The sequence below is a fragment of the Bacillus rossius genome, chromosome 5 (assembly GCF_032445375.1).
Source record: "Bacillus rossius redtenbacheri isolate Brsri chromosome 5, Brsri_v3, whole genome shotgun sequence".
NCBI classification, from domain to species: Eukaryota; Metazoa; Arthropoda; class Insecta; order Phasmatodea; family Bacillidae; genus Bacillus; species Bacillus rossius.
In genome coordinates, this window is record NC_086333.1 from 53,722,103 (window position 1) to 53,739,225 (window position 17,123).

The window sequence follows — 17,123 nt, forward strand, 5'->3', positions numbered from 1 at the left end:
TAGAGTTAAACTTTATAGCAGCAACAAACAAAATATTTTGCTATCCGTATTAGAAACGTATTTAATTTTAGCGTACATATATTTCACACACGTAAATACTGTCTGTCAACCTCTATGATAGAGATAAGTTATATTAAAAGTATAAGTTGTATTCTACTTTTTTCCTATACAAGGTGCTTACGATGTATTAATTGTATTTTTAAAAAAAAATTACTGAAAAACTTTTAATGCTCTTTTCGGAAAGTTACACAAAATGTTAAGTGAGTAGGAGTATAGGACGTGAGCAACTTGCGGTCACGTCCGGAACTAAAGCCGCAAATTACAAGTGACGCAGAAGTTGTGTAACGTAATGGTTGCCGATGACGTTTTCTCAAACAGATGGCCAGAAGTAAAAAAAAAAAAAAAAAAAAAAAAACACTTAAACCCGCAGCATCTCTTCCTCAGAAATGAGTTAACACTTTGCCGGGCTACCGAGACCGCGTCTTACGTAACGATTAAAGGCCTTGGAAGGGGAGAAGAGGAAAAAAGAAAAGACAATACCACTCGTTCTCCTCTGCGCGACCCTGAAACGCCACTGGGCGACGCTTCGAATCCTGGACCGCGTCTTTATTGCACCGGCGGCGGTGCGGGGCTTATAAGGGGCCTGCGGTCGGGGGCGCGGCCACAGTTCCTCGCCAGCAGCCATGAGGACGATACTTACCTTCGGCAGCTGTGCCGCGTTCCTGCTGCTCCAAGCACCACCGCGCGCGACCGCCCTCAAACTACGTGAGTGCACGGTGGGAGGGAAATTCTGTACTTCCACAGAACATTCCTTCAGAAACCACTCGCCAAGAAATAGTTTGTAATACTACAAGAAAGATATTACAACTTTGTACAACGCATGGCTATGTTTAATTTGGCATATCGCACCCTGAGTACAAGACTATCGTAACTCAAAAAATTTAGTTTATGAGATATTTTTACCATAAGCAGGAAAATATCATTATCTAGGCACTGCAAGACTATCCCAATATTATATTTACTTTTACGGGACTTATGGCAAATAATGTAGTGTTGCACTCTGGAAAACATTATATAAGAATATGTGCAAGACTATGGCATCTGAGTTGTGATAGTATTGCACTGATTTTTGAGTTACTATAGTGCTGTACTCAGGGTGCGATATATGAAATAGGTTATTTGTTATACTACTGAGTATTTATTACGGAAATTGGCGTATAATTTAATTTATGTTTTATTTAAGCATATATTTTTTAACTGTGAAAAAAAAATAATCTTCAACAATTTGAATTTATTTTGTTGTTATATGCTTATTATGTCACATCCAAAACTGTAAAGCTATCTAACGATTGGAGATAATTAACAACACAAAGCATAAATACCCGGGTAAGAATACGAACCCAGTATTAGGCTACTGCTGGCACTATTTTGTAGTGATACAGTTGTTTTCATGTAAATGTATAAATAATAAAAAATCTCTTATTGTACATGTACATTTATGCTTTATTTACACACACACACATATATATACATTGTACATAGATTCCCTCTTCAGGTTCTTACTTTCCAAATGTAAAAATATTCTTAGTAAATAATTAAAACCTAAGAATATCGTGTTGGAAAGGTTTCTCAATAAACACAATAGGTAAAAAAATAATTTAAAATTTTATTTTGGTTCGAAAGAGTTTTTAAAATGAATAACTTTACAATTTCAAGTTTACTATGTTCAAAATAATTAGTAATATTTTCTCTTTAAAGGTATTTACAATTAGTGATACTATTTCTCTAAAAATAAACAATACATACATATTTTGTTTGCCTTTCTAAATTGAAATGAAATCATCAACTTATGATATTATATAAAATATCATTATTTTTATTTAGACACAGATATATGGCATAAGGTATGATTATAAAGGCTAACGATTAAATCCAAAACACACTCAGTTGCTGAATTGATCTTTGTATATCTAAAAACCAAAAATTATAAATATCTAACCTAGGTTCATCTTAGGTCATAGAGCTGCACTAATAAAGGATATTTCACACCCTTCATGACTAATGAGCATTGCAAGAGGTTTCTGACTGTTTCGTTCCGAAGTACGGGTGCGTCAAGTGTTACAGAACCGCACCAGTATTCTTCTGGATACTTATTTTACATAATTTTTATTTATATATACACATATAACCAATAATTATATTATTTATATATACACATATGACCATTAATTGTTATTGGCCTATATTTACATATTTGACTATTGCATCACTGACTTTCTTCATCAACAATAGACCAATGTCCAAAATCGTCTCCTCTGATGCTGTGATCAGGAATTACTTTGGTTAGACCACTACATTTATTTTCTTCGTGAATTTCGTTGGTCTGATTTCTGCTTGTAAAATATCTCCCTTGCGTTCTGAAATCTTTACAGTTGTTGCATAGGGTAAAAACTAAATTCATCATGAATCCTAATAGATACAATATTCATTTGGCACCGGAACCAGGAGCTATGCCTATAGAGGAGTCACATTGCCACATTCATTTCATAAACGAAATGGGGGGAAACACATAGTATTTCTGGGATGGAATCTGTATCCTGCAGAAACCTACAAGCCCATTGAGTTGGTGGACTCCTCCCATAAACTTGGTGTAATTCCCGACCGCATGAGGACAGATGATCTATAAAATGTGACAATTTATTCCTTGCTGTCAAAATGTTTTCATTTTCAAGAGTTTATACAGTTTTAGAAGTAGTGTCAAGATGAACTGCTAGGTTATCAAACCATTTAGTTCCAGGGATTTCCACCTGACCGATGTTTGCAACTTTCTCTTTTCGAAATGACGCGCCTCTGACTTTTTTATTCATTTCACTGTCAGAAGTGAAATTCCGGCCAGAAAATTTTGAGGGCCTAATTGCTCCCAAAGCTTGTGTGTGCTTTCTTATGCTAAAGGTGAGTAAACATTCTGGCAATTAATGTCATTTATCGAAATATATGAAACAATACTGTTGACTGCAATTTTTGGTATAAGTAGTTGAAAACCCTTTGAATTTGTCCCTTTATTCGATATTCCTTCCGCTGGGTCAATTCTGGCTGTATACACTTTGTGTACAATGTATTTCAGTATTACGAGGGCAAAACGTTTTTAACCCCATTTATGAGATTTTATTGGGGTTGAACTGCTTGAGGGGTGATTTTCCTTTGAATAGCAATATTTAATCTACCACACGAAGCATCATCTCTTTTCCGGGAATCTCCCGGATTTTTGTTGAAGTGACTGGAGCAGAGGTTTGATTTTCAAAAACCGGTCTCTCTCTTTCTCTCTCTCTCTCTTACACACACTGTCATTTAGAGTTGGCAGCTTTGATGTGAAAGCTTGATTTAAACTCTTCCCAACTATTATCATGCTTCACTTCAGCAACCTTGTCGACTAGAGTGCTTGTTGCCCAGAACAGTCTACTAAGTGGCAAACTATACACACGCATGTAACAACAAACATCTAAAAGCTTTTTTGATTTCTTTGGAAGATGCAGTCGGTGATATACTTACACTTTTATGCAAGCTTTACAAGTTAGACTATCCAACAGTGGTATTAATTTCGTCACCATTGAAAATCTGAAATAATTAGCAGGAAGCAAATGTAATATTTCTTCGATTTGTCGTTTCCACATTGGAAAGGTTTTATCGCTCTCATCATACCAATCTTTTTTTTTCTGGTCTCCTCTTCCTATTTTTTGAAAAGTCCTAAAATTAACTTTCTGAAGAGCTACTGCTAGTACCACCTGAAAAATAATTTTGCAAGAAATTACATGACTAACCTTTGAAATATTAGTTTCTGGATGATAATAATAATTATTACACCCAGTGATAGATGCTTTATTATTTGGAAAGTTGTATTTATTATTATTTATTTCATACGAAGTTCAGTTTATTTGAAATAATAGTTTTGATAATTATTGATACAATAACATTATATTTAATAATATACATTATAATCTTACCAAAACAAAAATATATTATGATTATTCGGTAAAATAGATTATGCTTACCTTCATCATTGCGAGCAGTCCAGGATAATACTCCGGATCATCATCGTTATCTTCAATGAAACTATCTTCATAGTCGTCAGGTGGAATGATGTAAATGTGGAAGATTTTTCTATCTCGTTTCCTGTGTAGTAAATTATACACAACAATGTTTCAAAATATTTTTGTTATAGAAATCTACTAAAATTTATAATTATCGGAAAATTACTACCTACATGCAAATATAATAAGTCGTTTCTTTATAGCCCAATGTGCCAGAAATTACACATAACATGTTTATGAACATTAACTACCTACCTGTGGGACACATCAGGTAAATACCTCAATTATTTGTCTAAGTATATACAAAAATTATATTATGTAAATATTGTATTTATAGTTATTCCAGACATGAAAAAGAATAATATAACATTTCGAATGCATGAATATTTAGCTTATCCAAAACAGATCTACAATTATTGATGTTTCACAACCAACGTTGCCAGACTTGATTGTAAAAAAAAGACACTTTAGTTTATCAATATATTTATTGTTCAGTATAAAGATATATATGGTTAATATAACACGTATTAGCAAAGAGATGCAGTGTTTGTAAAAAGACAAAACTAAAGCTTACAAAACAAAATGTACAATACCGGACAAATATATGTATTAAAAATTTCTTTGTAACATAATTTTCTTACCTTTTTATCAACATAGAGTTTCAATTTCAGGAAGTAGATACTTTTATACTACTTAAACGCTAATTTGTGTTATTTATGATACACGATTACTCCTGAAAATCTCCTTTCATTGGCTGGCACTAAAACCTATATGAGGAGGTCCCTCGTGATTGGTAACCTGAAAAATACTCCTGGCACACACACGTACGCACTCACACACGCACACGCACACGTATATATATATAACCTTATCACTTCCCTACTATTTCTTCATTCTCACCCATGAAGATGCTTGCTGCAATGCAGAGCGAAACGTCGAAAAAAACACTACTCCTGTGACGCTTCTGAACCTCATTAGTCGAAATAGCTTATCAGACAATATCAACAAAAGCCTGTAATGCACTTTCAAATGTTTAAGTTATTTTTAACAGAATGAATTGAATTTGTATTTAAATCTTTTAATTTATTTATAATTTTTTCAGCTCCGTACATCAAGCCATGTTCTGCTAAAGATCCTCTGCTGGACGAGTGTTCCAAGAGACATGGCAACGATGCAATTCCTTATCTCGTAAAAGGTAAATTTAAAGATATTTCAGAAATAAAACATTCTGTTATAAAAATTTGACAACAGTAGAAAATTTGTGTTTTCAAGGCTAGAATTTTTACATAATAAAGGGTTTTCTGTTATTTTAACTATAAGTTTTCGTTTCAAATTTTTAATTTTAAATTCAATAAATCTCTACTCAAAAATTGTTTTCTGAATAACTGATTACATTGATAATATTCTTATGACTAATATAAAAAATTAAATTTTTTTTTGTTGTTTTTGTTGTTTTTCTCCAACTAAATATAGCATATTATTATTTTTTGTCTTAAATAAGTTATATGAACTTTCAGTTTTTTTTGTAAAACTAAACCTCCTACAAATTTTACTGTTGACCATTTCTATAATTATTTCATCTTACTTTTATTCAATCCAGTTGTTAAAAACTTAAAAAATTACGGTTGACTAAAAACGTTTAAATGCTTACCAGAACAAAACTATTTCATTTTCTTAAATACAGCATAATTATGTTTTTTTTTCAACTCCTTAAACTTTTGGAATTTAATATATAATTTATATATTTTACTGTTGTATGTTTTAATGAAATTATGTTCAATTTTTTAGAATTATAATTGTACATCTGTTAATAACTAACATTTAATAAAAAGTCAAATTTAAATTATATTGTAAAGAATTAAAATATTTGTCATTAATATTGTTAAAATATATCTTATATTAAGGGCTTTTTAACATTTTATTTTGCTAATTTCCTGATGGTAGATCAAAGAAATCTATCCAAATATGTTTATTTTGTCCTTGCGGTATTACACACAATACACATTAGGTTCACGCGTATTTTACAGACATTACGATAAGTGAATGAGATTCCTTAGAGCAAGCACGTAGTTCACTATCTCCACTTAAATATAAAACTAATTCTGCATTAAAATATAAAAATATTCCTCATCTCTCAAAGTAATAACTATTTGAGGGTTTCATAACGTTGAAAAAAGGTAAGGTCTAAATATAAGAAATAAACAGAAGCTTGTAGGTAGTTTAATTATTTTTCTAAGGTTAAGATAGAGTACATCGCAAGGAAAATACCTCATGGAACAAAATTTTCTGTACTTTTACACAAGAATTCTTTAGAAACAAGTTGCCAAGAAAATGTTTGTAGTACTACAAGAAACATATTGTAAATTTGTACAAAACATGGCTATGGTTAGTTTTGCATATATTAAATACGTTTTTTTTGAAATAATATTGAGTATTTCTATCAAAATTGGTGCATACTTTATATTTGAATTGAGGTTTCGTTTAAGTATAATTTTTTCAACCGTGGGAAATATAGTGGAAAATTAAACAATTTGATTTTTTTGTTGGTTTCACTGTGATCATTAATGTGCGCAGTTGATACTGGAAAGCTATTCAGGGAACAGTTTACAAATAACTTAAACTGTTGGAGGTACTGGGACAACACAAAACACGAGCACAATATTACTGCGTGCGGACACTATTTTTGCAGCGATAAGTTGTTTTCACGCAAATGTAAAAATGAGGGCAATGGTGTATTGATAATGTGTATCCTCACAAAGGATACGATTGCAAGCAGATGATTGGTCGAAAGATGTATCGTAACAGTGTGAGGTGTGCGGCAAAGGTTTCGACGGTGTTGTTTGCAATTGTTTTGAAATAATTTTTTGAACATTTTAACTATAAATGCAGTTTAAGAGTTTAAAGATAAACATTATTACATCACTTAATTTTTTTAAACGATGAATTTATATTTGCAAAGCATCCGTAAATGCAAAAGTGTTGAGTGGAAAAATTGCTCTAAGGATATATGGGAGTGATTAAAGGAATAATTGTTTAATATAAACGGGAAAACGTATTATGCGGGAACGTCTTAAGCGGGTTTTACTAAATGTGATTTGATTCACAACAATACCATTTCCTGTTTTAAAATACGACGTGTAAATTACTCATACAGACCAAAGCGGCGCCACAAAAGCTCTTGCAAACAGGGCCGTAGAGAGGAATATGTGCAGAGCGCCTCTCGGAGCCGCGCCAAGGGTGGTAAATCAGGGGGCTTGCTTGTGTGACCGCCAGGCGACCCGCAGTACAAGATCCCTGTCCTCGACCCCCTGGTGGTGGAGGAGCTGCGGTTGGAGGACACGTCCAAGACGTCGGCCACCTCGCTGACCATCGTCATCTCCAACATGACCATCCGAGGACTCGCCCGGGCCAGGATACTCGGGAGACGGTGCGTACCTTCTCAGCGCTTTACCGCGAGGCACGCGCGCCAAATCGACGGGGCATAATCCTGGTCATTTAATTTTTATTGTTTTTTTAGATAGTGATGAGTCATAATCATAATTTTTTCGAATACGAATGTCAGATTCAAATCCCAAAAAAGTATTTAGAATGTACCCCTTGAATCCAAATATAAGTCGTAAAAGTCCAAAATAAAATAATGTACAAGAAATGGAAAACGCTTACTATGGTGTTGATAATGTTTTATTAATGTATTAAATTTTCAAAGTAATAAATTTCAATTTTTTTTATTTACATATTTTCTTGCTTTTGAAGAATCGTAACAGGAAAGGTGTGAAAGAAAAAAAAAAATTCCTAGTGAACTTCAGAGGTTATCACTGTAAAAATTTTTATTTAATTTATTTTCTCTAATTTTTTCTACAAATTTTTCCCTTGGATATTTAATCCTTCTAAAATTATATTTTTGATAGTATTTAAAGATTTGAGAATTTTTTTGGACCATTGTTGACAATGTTAAACAATTATTTTGTTACTAATGAATGACAACACAATTCCAAAATTTCGGTACAATAAAAACTTAAATAAATTACTACTAAGTAAAAAATATTTCTAACATATAAATCAAAACATAATAGAGTGTTTCAGAAATTAAAAATTGAATTAAAAAACATTATTACACGCTAGAAAAAGTTTTGTACGTGTTTTAATCAAACATATACAATATTCTAAACCATTAATTAAAATATGTTATGAAAACTAAAAATTAAGAGGCTGCTTTATAAGATGTTTCGTATTTAATTATTTGTAAGTAAAACCATTTAATTATGGTCAGAAAAGGGTTTTATGATGTTATTAGTTTAATGAGTTTCATTATTTTTAATTTTTTATCATTGCCAGATCATCAGTTATTGAAATAATCTATTTATATAGCTTTAGAAGAATCAAAATTAGCAGATAAGCACGTTTCTAATAATTTGAACTCCTTGATGTATTTTAATAATTCATTAATGTAACATATTTTTCTTTTTTTTCCTTTCCTTCCCCTTTTCCTTTCCTTTTTCCTTTCATATTCTTTCATGCATAGAATCATTGTTCTGGCATATTTCGTTCCTTAACACTTGAAAACGGGGTCAGCTATCAACATAAAGCATGTCAGTAACTGAATTCAGTTGTACACACATAAAAAAATGTGAAGTTATGATAAGTCTTATTTGCATGTGATCGATTGGCAAATATTTTCCCCAATATATTGCAACTATACATGTCTAACAGTGTTCTTCCGATTCAATATAAAAGTTTTAGACAATGCATGAATAAAGTTCTAGTTCTCTTGATTTTTCTTGGGCCATGAAATATGCATGTATGTGTGTATATATTTGGGACATGCTCAAGTGTGAGGGAAGAAGTATATGTTACAAACAACAATATTTCAAGCACTAAGTTGCCTAATACACTAAGAAAAATTCGTAAATTGACATGTACAAAACTTAGTAATTTTACATTTTTGTCGAGTAATTTATTAAAACAGGAAAAAATTATGCCATTTTGCATTAGTTTCTAGATAACAAAATTGTGCTACAGACTGAGGTGTTAATTAATTTAGATGTACATGTGAAATTACACGTGAAATTAAATATTAAGTTAATCAATGTCCTATTTGTTTATCATTCCAAAATAGTTTTCAATTTACACTAATTTCATTGAAAAAGTGTAATATTCTTTATTGTAGTATTTGGCTTAATACTTATACATATTAACAAACCCCCATTTATAATACAAACCATTATAAATTATTTGACCAGTTCAAAATGTCATTATGAACGTGGTACTTTCATTACTTTATTATTTATAACTGTGCACAATTTAAAAAAAGTGTTTATTTACCAAACAAATGCTAGTTATTTAAATATTGCTCCAAATTACATATTTTTATTGAAACATATAACCTACATAAAATATTTTATAGGTATATCATTTTATCATTATCGTTTGTGTAAACTTACTAACGTAGTTAATGTAAGTGGTGTTTGTCGTAGACGTAAATTTACACATACAGTAAGTTAACTAACTTACCATGAAGCAATAATCAACCAACAGGGGTGGCATATTTACCAAATAATTGAAAATGTACAGTTACACTTTTTGAAGTATATTTATTTGAGCATAAAAGTAAAAATACACCAACACATGTAATGATAAACATACGAAAATATTTTATATTTTCAGTTGTTCTGAGCTCACTGAAATTTTGTGAAAGTTTCCTACCTTTCCTTGCATTTATATAATTCATTTCCTCGCTAATATTGATATTTGCAGTTATGTGAAAGCTTTGGGAAAATTATGTTTCAGACATAATTTTGAGAAGAGAAGTATATTCACCGATTTCGTCACACCGCAGCTGGATGTTACTGCCGAGTACGATTTAGCCGGAAAACTGCTGAGTTTACCCATTAAAGGTCACGGAGATACCGATCTGACAATTTGTAAGTAATATTTTGCAATATTGTGGTTATTGTTTCATCAGAATATGCAAGTTAATTTTTATTAATATTTCCATGTTAAAATGAAATTTTAAATGTATTTGTATATTTTACTTTACAATCTAAAGATGAGTTATAATAAATGATAACAGATCAATTTTTAAACAAAAAAGTCTGTCTCTATGTCCACCAAGCAAAACGCTCGAAGCCTAGGCGATAAGTTGTTTAGCTACAAATATACGTAGTGTAAGATTTGTAGTTTTCTTTGTGAACTCATTAAATATATATCTTTAAATAATGCATGTATTAATCGGCATATACGACATGTACACAAAAATAAAATGCAGTGAATTTATAATTTCACGATGGAATGCTTTACGGACATATTTTTTTTTTCCTATATAACTAACATTATAACAATTTGAGATATCGAAATAAAAGTTAAGTTTTAATTAATATCTGTGTATCTATTTTAAATTTTTGTGAAATTCGTGTCAATAGCATCTACCGTGTTGTAGTTAAATAATTAATACAGAGAGACCCAAATTGTTGAATGCTATATTCGGTTCAGGTTACATTACTCGCTAACAGGAAAAGATTTTTAAGCGTAAAAAATCTTAAATCACAGACAAAATTTCAGCTCTTTTTATTTGTAACCTATTGATTTCTGCAGCTTCAGGTTAGAGATGGTAGCGTCAATGACATGATGATTTTTAAATATACAAAGACCACGCGAGACTGTTACAATGGTTAGAAACATTAAAACTTTAAAATATATAATGTTACCTTAGTTTGAATAAAAATTACTTATCCTGATTAAAAAATAATAATAACAGCGAAATGTTTCGTTTTTACGATACATTTTGAATTTTTTTTTGTGTATTTCGTTTATTGCAGCCAGCTTTGTTCCATTATATTTAAGTAAGCTAATTCACTTTTGAGAATATGAACATGGTAGGCAATATTTGTTTTCAGATAATTTGAGGGTCCTCTACGACATGGAATATGATCTTATAAAGAAGAAAAACGGGAAGAAATACTACCACATGAAAAATAATGATATGTCCTACAACGTCACAGGAGGTCATATACACCTAACTAATCTGTTCAATGGAGACAAAGAACTTGGTAAGTGCAAATCATTTGAGGCGTTGAGAATGAAAAGGAGGTTAATGCCATTAATGCTTTTTTTTTTTTTCAGGAAAAGAAAAACCAACTGAGTATAAATACACTACCACTTAATTATTTTATTGTATTATGATAAAATTTGTGGTACTTTTGGTTAATCTTCACTTTTGCATCTTCAGTAGATCCTTCTTTTATTGGGGAAATGACAATATGATGAAATATGGCACTTACCTCCTTTAAAATGTCTGTACCTCAGTTGTTAAAAAAATTATATTTTTTCCACTTAATTTGCACTGCTTTAGTTGTGTACATATTTCCATGTACGAAAAGGGATATATATTTGGTTTTTGAAATTCTTTCACCACACAATAAAACTTACACAATAATTCGTTTACCACAATCAATAGAAAAATTATTATATGATATATGTTTGCAAATATACTTGACATCAGGAGAGGAGTTTTACTCGTATGTATAAGCAATGCATTGTATTTTATTCATCATAACTGCAAATCGAACAACTATAGTTATATTTAACAAAAACCACTACGGTCTCCAAACAGTTTCTACCAATTCACCTGGGTAAATTACGTGTCCTCAACATACGAATCATATTAAACAACAATCAAATAAAAAAACATAAAGTCTCCAATAATAAATATGGTTTAAATCAACTAAGGCTGACAGTGTAAAATATGTTATGCAAAACGAAAATTATCTTCATTTATTTAGAAAATATTTGAAAAAACATTTAAAAATCTTTACTAAGCTTTTAAAGCGTTAAAAATTATTCCTTTTCTACACTAGTCATTGAGTCTATGGTAATTACGATTCCAGATTACTAAAACCTGGTTTATGACACCTTCAATCTCCTCCAACATTCGGGTACCAGTTAAAATTGCATTGCACTGACACCGATATTTTAGTCGATTTTCAATTTTTTAACCTTAATATTTTATCTGGGTGGCTCAAAAATATTCATATGTTCACTTGCATCAAAAACCACTCTTAAGAAATTACAATTGTGATTTTGTTGCCAATTTTTTTTGCAACGATTTTGTGTTTTATTTGAAGATGTAACATTAATTAATATTTTTTTGTATAGTTATATGTTGGCTATAAATATAAATTACATTTAAAAAATACATGTTAAATATTATAGCCAGGGACGAGAGAATTCTCTCGGCGATCGAGGCCTCCACACCCCGGGAAAGTTTTGGCACTCGGACTCTGTGTATTCCTCTCGAGACAGGCCTGCGGGACTTTGAAAATGTTTTGCAGGGGAGCCAGAAAATTCTCCCGGCGATCGAGGCCTCCGCAGCCGGGGAAACACCCGGCGCTCGGGCTCTGTGTCTACCCTTCGCAACACCCATTTCGGGTTATACAGGCGGGAGTGGTGTCTCGGGAGGGAAAAATACATGTTAAATATTATAGTTGCTTAATTTATAATAATTTTATCTACTTTGAAAAATAACTTAGGAAATCAAATCTTCATATTAAATATTATTTAACTTCAATTATGGGTACATAAATTAAACCTGGCCGTTAAATTCTTACGTACGTATTCAAGCATGAAAATAAAACAGTCAAAACTTAAAGCTTTCATTCATACGCAAAAAAAAAAAAACAAGTTTTTTTTTCCTTAAATAGTCATACCTACATTGTACTTTTCCGTCCTATAGGTAGCAGGTCAAATTGTATTTTTTTTTTCTTTCCGCGCTTCTTACGGTATGGCTAACGGCCACCTAACAATGAAGAACCACGACACTGTTATGTGAAATTGCATGAGAAAAACAATGAAATTTTAATTACAGCAGCCTTATGATGTTTTTAGTGCATTAATTATGACAAACACTTTATATGGACTACCAAGTATTTAGTTATTCAGTACTTGGATGTTTTATAAAAAGTACGTAAAAAATATTTACACTCTTAATACATAAGTGTGTCAAAAAATAAATAAAAATAAAAAAACTTTAATTAGTTACAGTAGTATGTTCATACCGATTCTGGCACAGTGTTGTTTTTATGGGAGTATGAGGCTTGAGGCTTGCTCATTTCGGGCTTGCCGTTCATGAGAATTTGGCCATGTTTGGGTGCGTCCGCCACCCGATGCTTATGATCAAGTGCTCATCGACCATCTTCGGGAACTTTCATCCGCTAAATCCGTAATCCTGCCCAACATTCAGCTGGTTGTGGACCAGGATACGCTAGTTCCTGACTCGGACCGCGTGCCCGGCCTGCAACGAACCTAGCTCATGCTCATGCCTTGTAACTTGCTTGCCTCATGCACTGCTAACCTCATTCCTTGAATCCCTCCATATGGCAACATTTGTAGCCAAGCTGAATTTTATCACGGCCACATTTCAAGGCTGGCTTCGAGGCTATATCTTTAGTAGAACGGAGCGATATGCGAATCATCATTCTTTACTTAAAATACAGCTTACTGCAGTAAAAAAAAAAAAATTCAAATGAGCATGTGGTGAAATCTGTTGAAAGAAGCGGAACTAGTTACACCATGTGCTATTTAAAATGGAACATAGACTCTTGCTTATTGCTTAATGAAAATTATATTTAAGGTTTTTTTAATTTCAATATAAACTTTCAGTATGCATCTGACATTATTCCAGAAGCTAACACGGATTCCGAATCGTTGCCTGTAGCTATGTCGAAAATTTACCGGAATCAGCTACATTTGTGTTCAGGCTACAAACGGGTCGAGGCAAGTAGGGCAAGTTGAAATTCAGGCATGTGACCAAAGACAGGCACCAGGCAAGACGAGTACGAGGCAACAAGGCATATTGTCAAAGCCAAACACCAGGCTAAACGGGCATGAGGCTGCTGAGTACGTGCTCAGGTGCAGGGCACAGGTACAATGCAAGTTAGGTTCGATGCAGGCCGGTCGCGTGGTTCAAATCAGTGTGCGGTGCAACTCACCGAGTTTCATAATAGTATGGCAGTCTAGTATTCATGTTCAGCCTTTTTTTATGCACGGGGCTTTAGCTATGCGGCTTTGCTTTCTTGCATTTTAAAATATATATTTGACATGCGTTCTGGAGTTTTTTATGCGATTTTTTTTCCAGTTTTGTTAAAGACAGGGTATTACTATGACTACCATAGCTATTTTTATGGTCACTCCCTTCTTGTTTCTTAAAAAAAAGTTTATTTGGGGTCAAGAAAACCAAGTGCCGACCTCCGCATGTGTACAGTTCTTCGATGCACGCCGGCTTCCGGTACGAGGGTTTCTCGGTTCGAGTTCGAGCATGAGTGAGAATCTATATTTGTCTAAGGCCGGTATTCCAAGACGCAAAAATAATGGTTTGGGTGTTGAATATGCTACGCCTTATACCCTAATCGTATTCCAAGTGCGTGATAGGACACTGCCAGTCACTTAATCTTTAGGGCACGGAATTTTGTGTCCTATCTGTTGCCGGTCTCATACCCAAATTCCGCGCATGCGCACAGCTTACTTTTTCGTTGATTTCGTCCAGATAACGGACACGCGTCTTGCGTCATTAACTCGTATACATTAAAATTTAGTGAACATGGGGGGACGTACGAAACATATTGGTGTGCACAATGAAAATTTATTAGAGCGAAACTATCCTGAAATATGTTTTGTACACAATAATGGTCATCAAAAGAAATATTCGCAACTTGGAAAGTTCTTCAGAAAAATTAGAAAGGTGGTTCAATTTTTTTTCTTTTTTTTGCAATTATTCTGATATCTCTAGGATTTTTGGCGTTAGAACTGTATCATTGGATGTGAAAAGTCAGCTATAATGTGTTGGAACAATTTTATAGCCTCGTGCAGGCCACCGTTTATTAAGACGGCTGCCGATGTGTTCCCGTATTTGTATTCGGTTTGGACCCGTTCTGGAAAACAGCCCACGAGTTAGGTTACGGTTGTACAAGGCAGTGCTTATTCGCTACCTCGCCCGAACGTTTTAAAATACCGCCCTAAGTCTCAAACCTTGTTACTGTCACTAAAATTGTCAAACTTAAAATAAAAATTGTTTAAAGTTAGTCAGTAAATTGTGGGTTGGTTGGATCGATGGTTATGAAAAAACCAATGAGAAAATCATATTTTTTTTAGTAAATAAAAAGAAGTGGTCGGATACTTACTGTTAAGTCTATGCGGGTTCTATACCCAGCGATGCTAAACACAGATATGTTTCAAGTGGTAATCGTGGTAGATGTAGAGTATTCCAGTGGGTTTCTTCTGGGCGTTCCTCTCTGTCCCCCTAGTTTAGTCCATCTTACCACATCGATGTCAGCAAAATGTCCAGCCTCAGTTCAAGCATTTATTTGGCAGTTTTAATATTTTTACTAATATTTCGGCACGTTATAAGCAACTGCTAAATAACTATATGAAGATTTTTAAATACTCATTTCGATTAAATTCTTAGTTACATTTAAAATGACCAGAAAAAGATTTTATTAAACATTTCCATTACAGTTTGCACATTTATATTGTTATTGATTTTTTACACATAACTCTATCCAATATATTTTCTTTTTATGTGACCGTTCGAAATTGCATAGCTTCTTAACCATACATATTTTATATTTTCTTTTTATGTGACCGTTCGAAATCGCATAGCTTCTTAACTATACATATTTTATGAATTGGTTTTAATGTTTCTTTAGTAGTTTAGTCAAATTCAAACTTTTATCTGTGACTTGTTGGCCAATAGTTAAACATATTCAGAGGGGTTTGAATAGTCTATTTTTGGCAGTGATACTGAAAGCAAATAGAAACATTTATGTTGAAACTCTACTTGTTCATCTGTGTGATGTCACAGAGACAAAACATGTCTCTGTTCAAAAATTGTAATAAAATAGTACAGGTAGATGTGGATAGATAGTCAAATTACTGGTTTACTGATATTTGGCCTGATTTTTCATTGCAAGCGTTATTTTCCCTTACGTTTCAGGCGATCGCATGAACGAATTCCTGAACGAGAACTTCATGGATGTTTTCGCACAAGTGGGACCTTCAGTTGCCGAAAGCATGAACGAACTGTTCAAGAGACTGAACGGCCACATTTTCAACTTCATTCCTTTCGACGAGTTCTACACAGACTTGCCGTCTGAATGAGGACACGGTGCGAAGACACAGGGAACAGGAACAACTAGTGGAGCGCTGTCTTCACAAACAAGCCAAAGTACAAAAAATTGTTGACTTTTATATCGTTTGGAGCTATAAGAGTAACATTTTGTATTAAATTATTTATAAACAATTTTGTAATCAATTATTTAAATAAATTTACATTAATTTTTATAAAACTGTGTGTATTTGACAATTAATCACATGATTACCTACCTATCAGTAACTCCCTTCTCTTGCAACTTCACTCTTACAAATATGAACTATATTCTATGTTAGTACAGTCACATTAAATGCCTTGAAAACACTGACACGAAGTTAAATGTTTGGTTTTTGAGAGGCTACTTACAAGAATTCCATAAATTCAAAAATATATGTGTATAAATCTTTAAGTTCACTTAATGTATACAATAATTTTTTTTATACTTTTAAACAGATTTTCTTTTAGAAACCGGCTGCCTAAATATGTTTGTGTGTAGGTATATACATATGAGTAGATAAAAATTACAAAATAAAATGTTGAATTGTATATAATACATTCCTGTGGAATATGTATAGATATGATAGTTTTTCATAAGAAGCAATTATTGTATCGATATGGTAGAAAATGTAAAACTTTTACTTGTATAGTCTGTGTTATGTAATTTGACAGTTTCTGAAAGAAATACCTGCCATTAGTACAAGAATAAAAGGTGCATAATAATACTGGAACGTAGACTATTGGTATTCCTTCTGACAACTGAAGAATTTCATAAAAGTTAAATGGCACCGACTATATCACTACAAAATGCTTTGAAAAATAATTTCCTAAAAAACTTTCCTTGTGAAGACCACATATATATTTTACAGTGTAATTAATAATGACAATTTGTTTCAAAA

General features: G+C 32.5%; 1 protein-coding gene across 1 annotated transcript; it reads left to right on the forward strand.

Annotated features, from left to right (window-relative positions):
- Positions 1-563: 563 nt before the first annotated feature.
- LOC134531809 (protein takeout-like) lies at positions 564-16,423 on the forward strand. The gene is made up of 6 exons (XM_063367757.1): positions 564-765; positions 5,191-5,283; positions 7,362-7,515; positions 9,876-10,009; positions 10,982-11,134; positions 16,072-16,423. Exons 1-6 carry the CDS (start codon positions 684-686, stop codon positions 16,233-16,235), a joined length of 780 nt encoding a protein of 259 aa, XP_063223827.1. The 5' UTR covers positions 564-683; the 3' UTR covers positions 16,236-16,423.
- The last annotated feature ends 700 nt before the right edge of the window (positions 16,424-17,123 follow it).

Excerpts from the sequence above, each read along its gene's own strand:
- LOC134531809 (XM_063367757.1), top strand. The coding sequence starts at position 684 with ATGAGGACGATACTTACCTTCGGCAGCTGTGCCGCGTTCCTGCTGCTC. Across the intron at positions 766-5,190 it reads CGCGACCGCCCTCAAACTAC|CTCCGTACATCAAGCCATGT; the intron begins GTGAGTGCACGG and ends TAATTTTTTCAG. Across the intron at positions 10,010-10,981 it reads AGATACCGATCTGACAATTT|ATAATTTGAGGGTCCTCTAC; the intron begins GTAAGTAATATT and ends ATTTGTTTTCAG.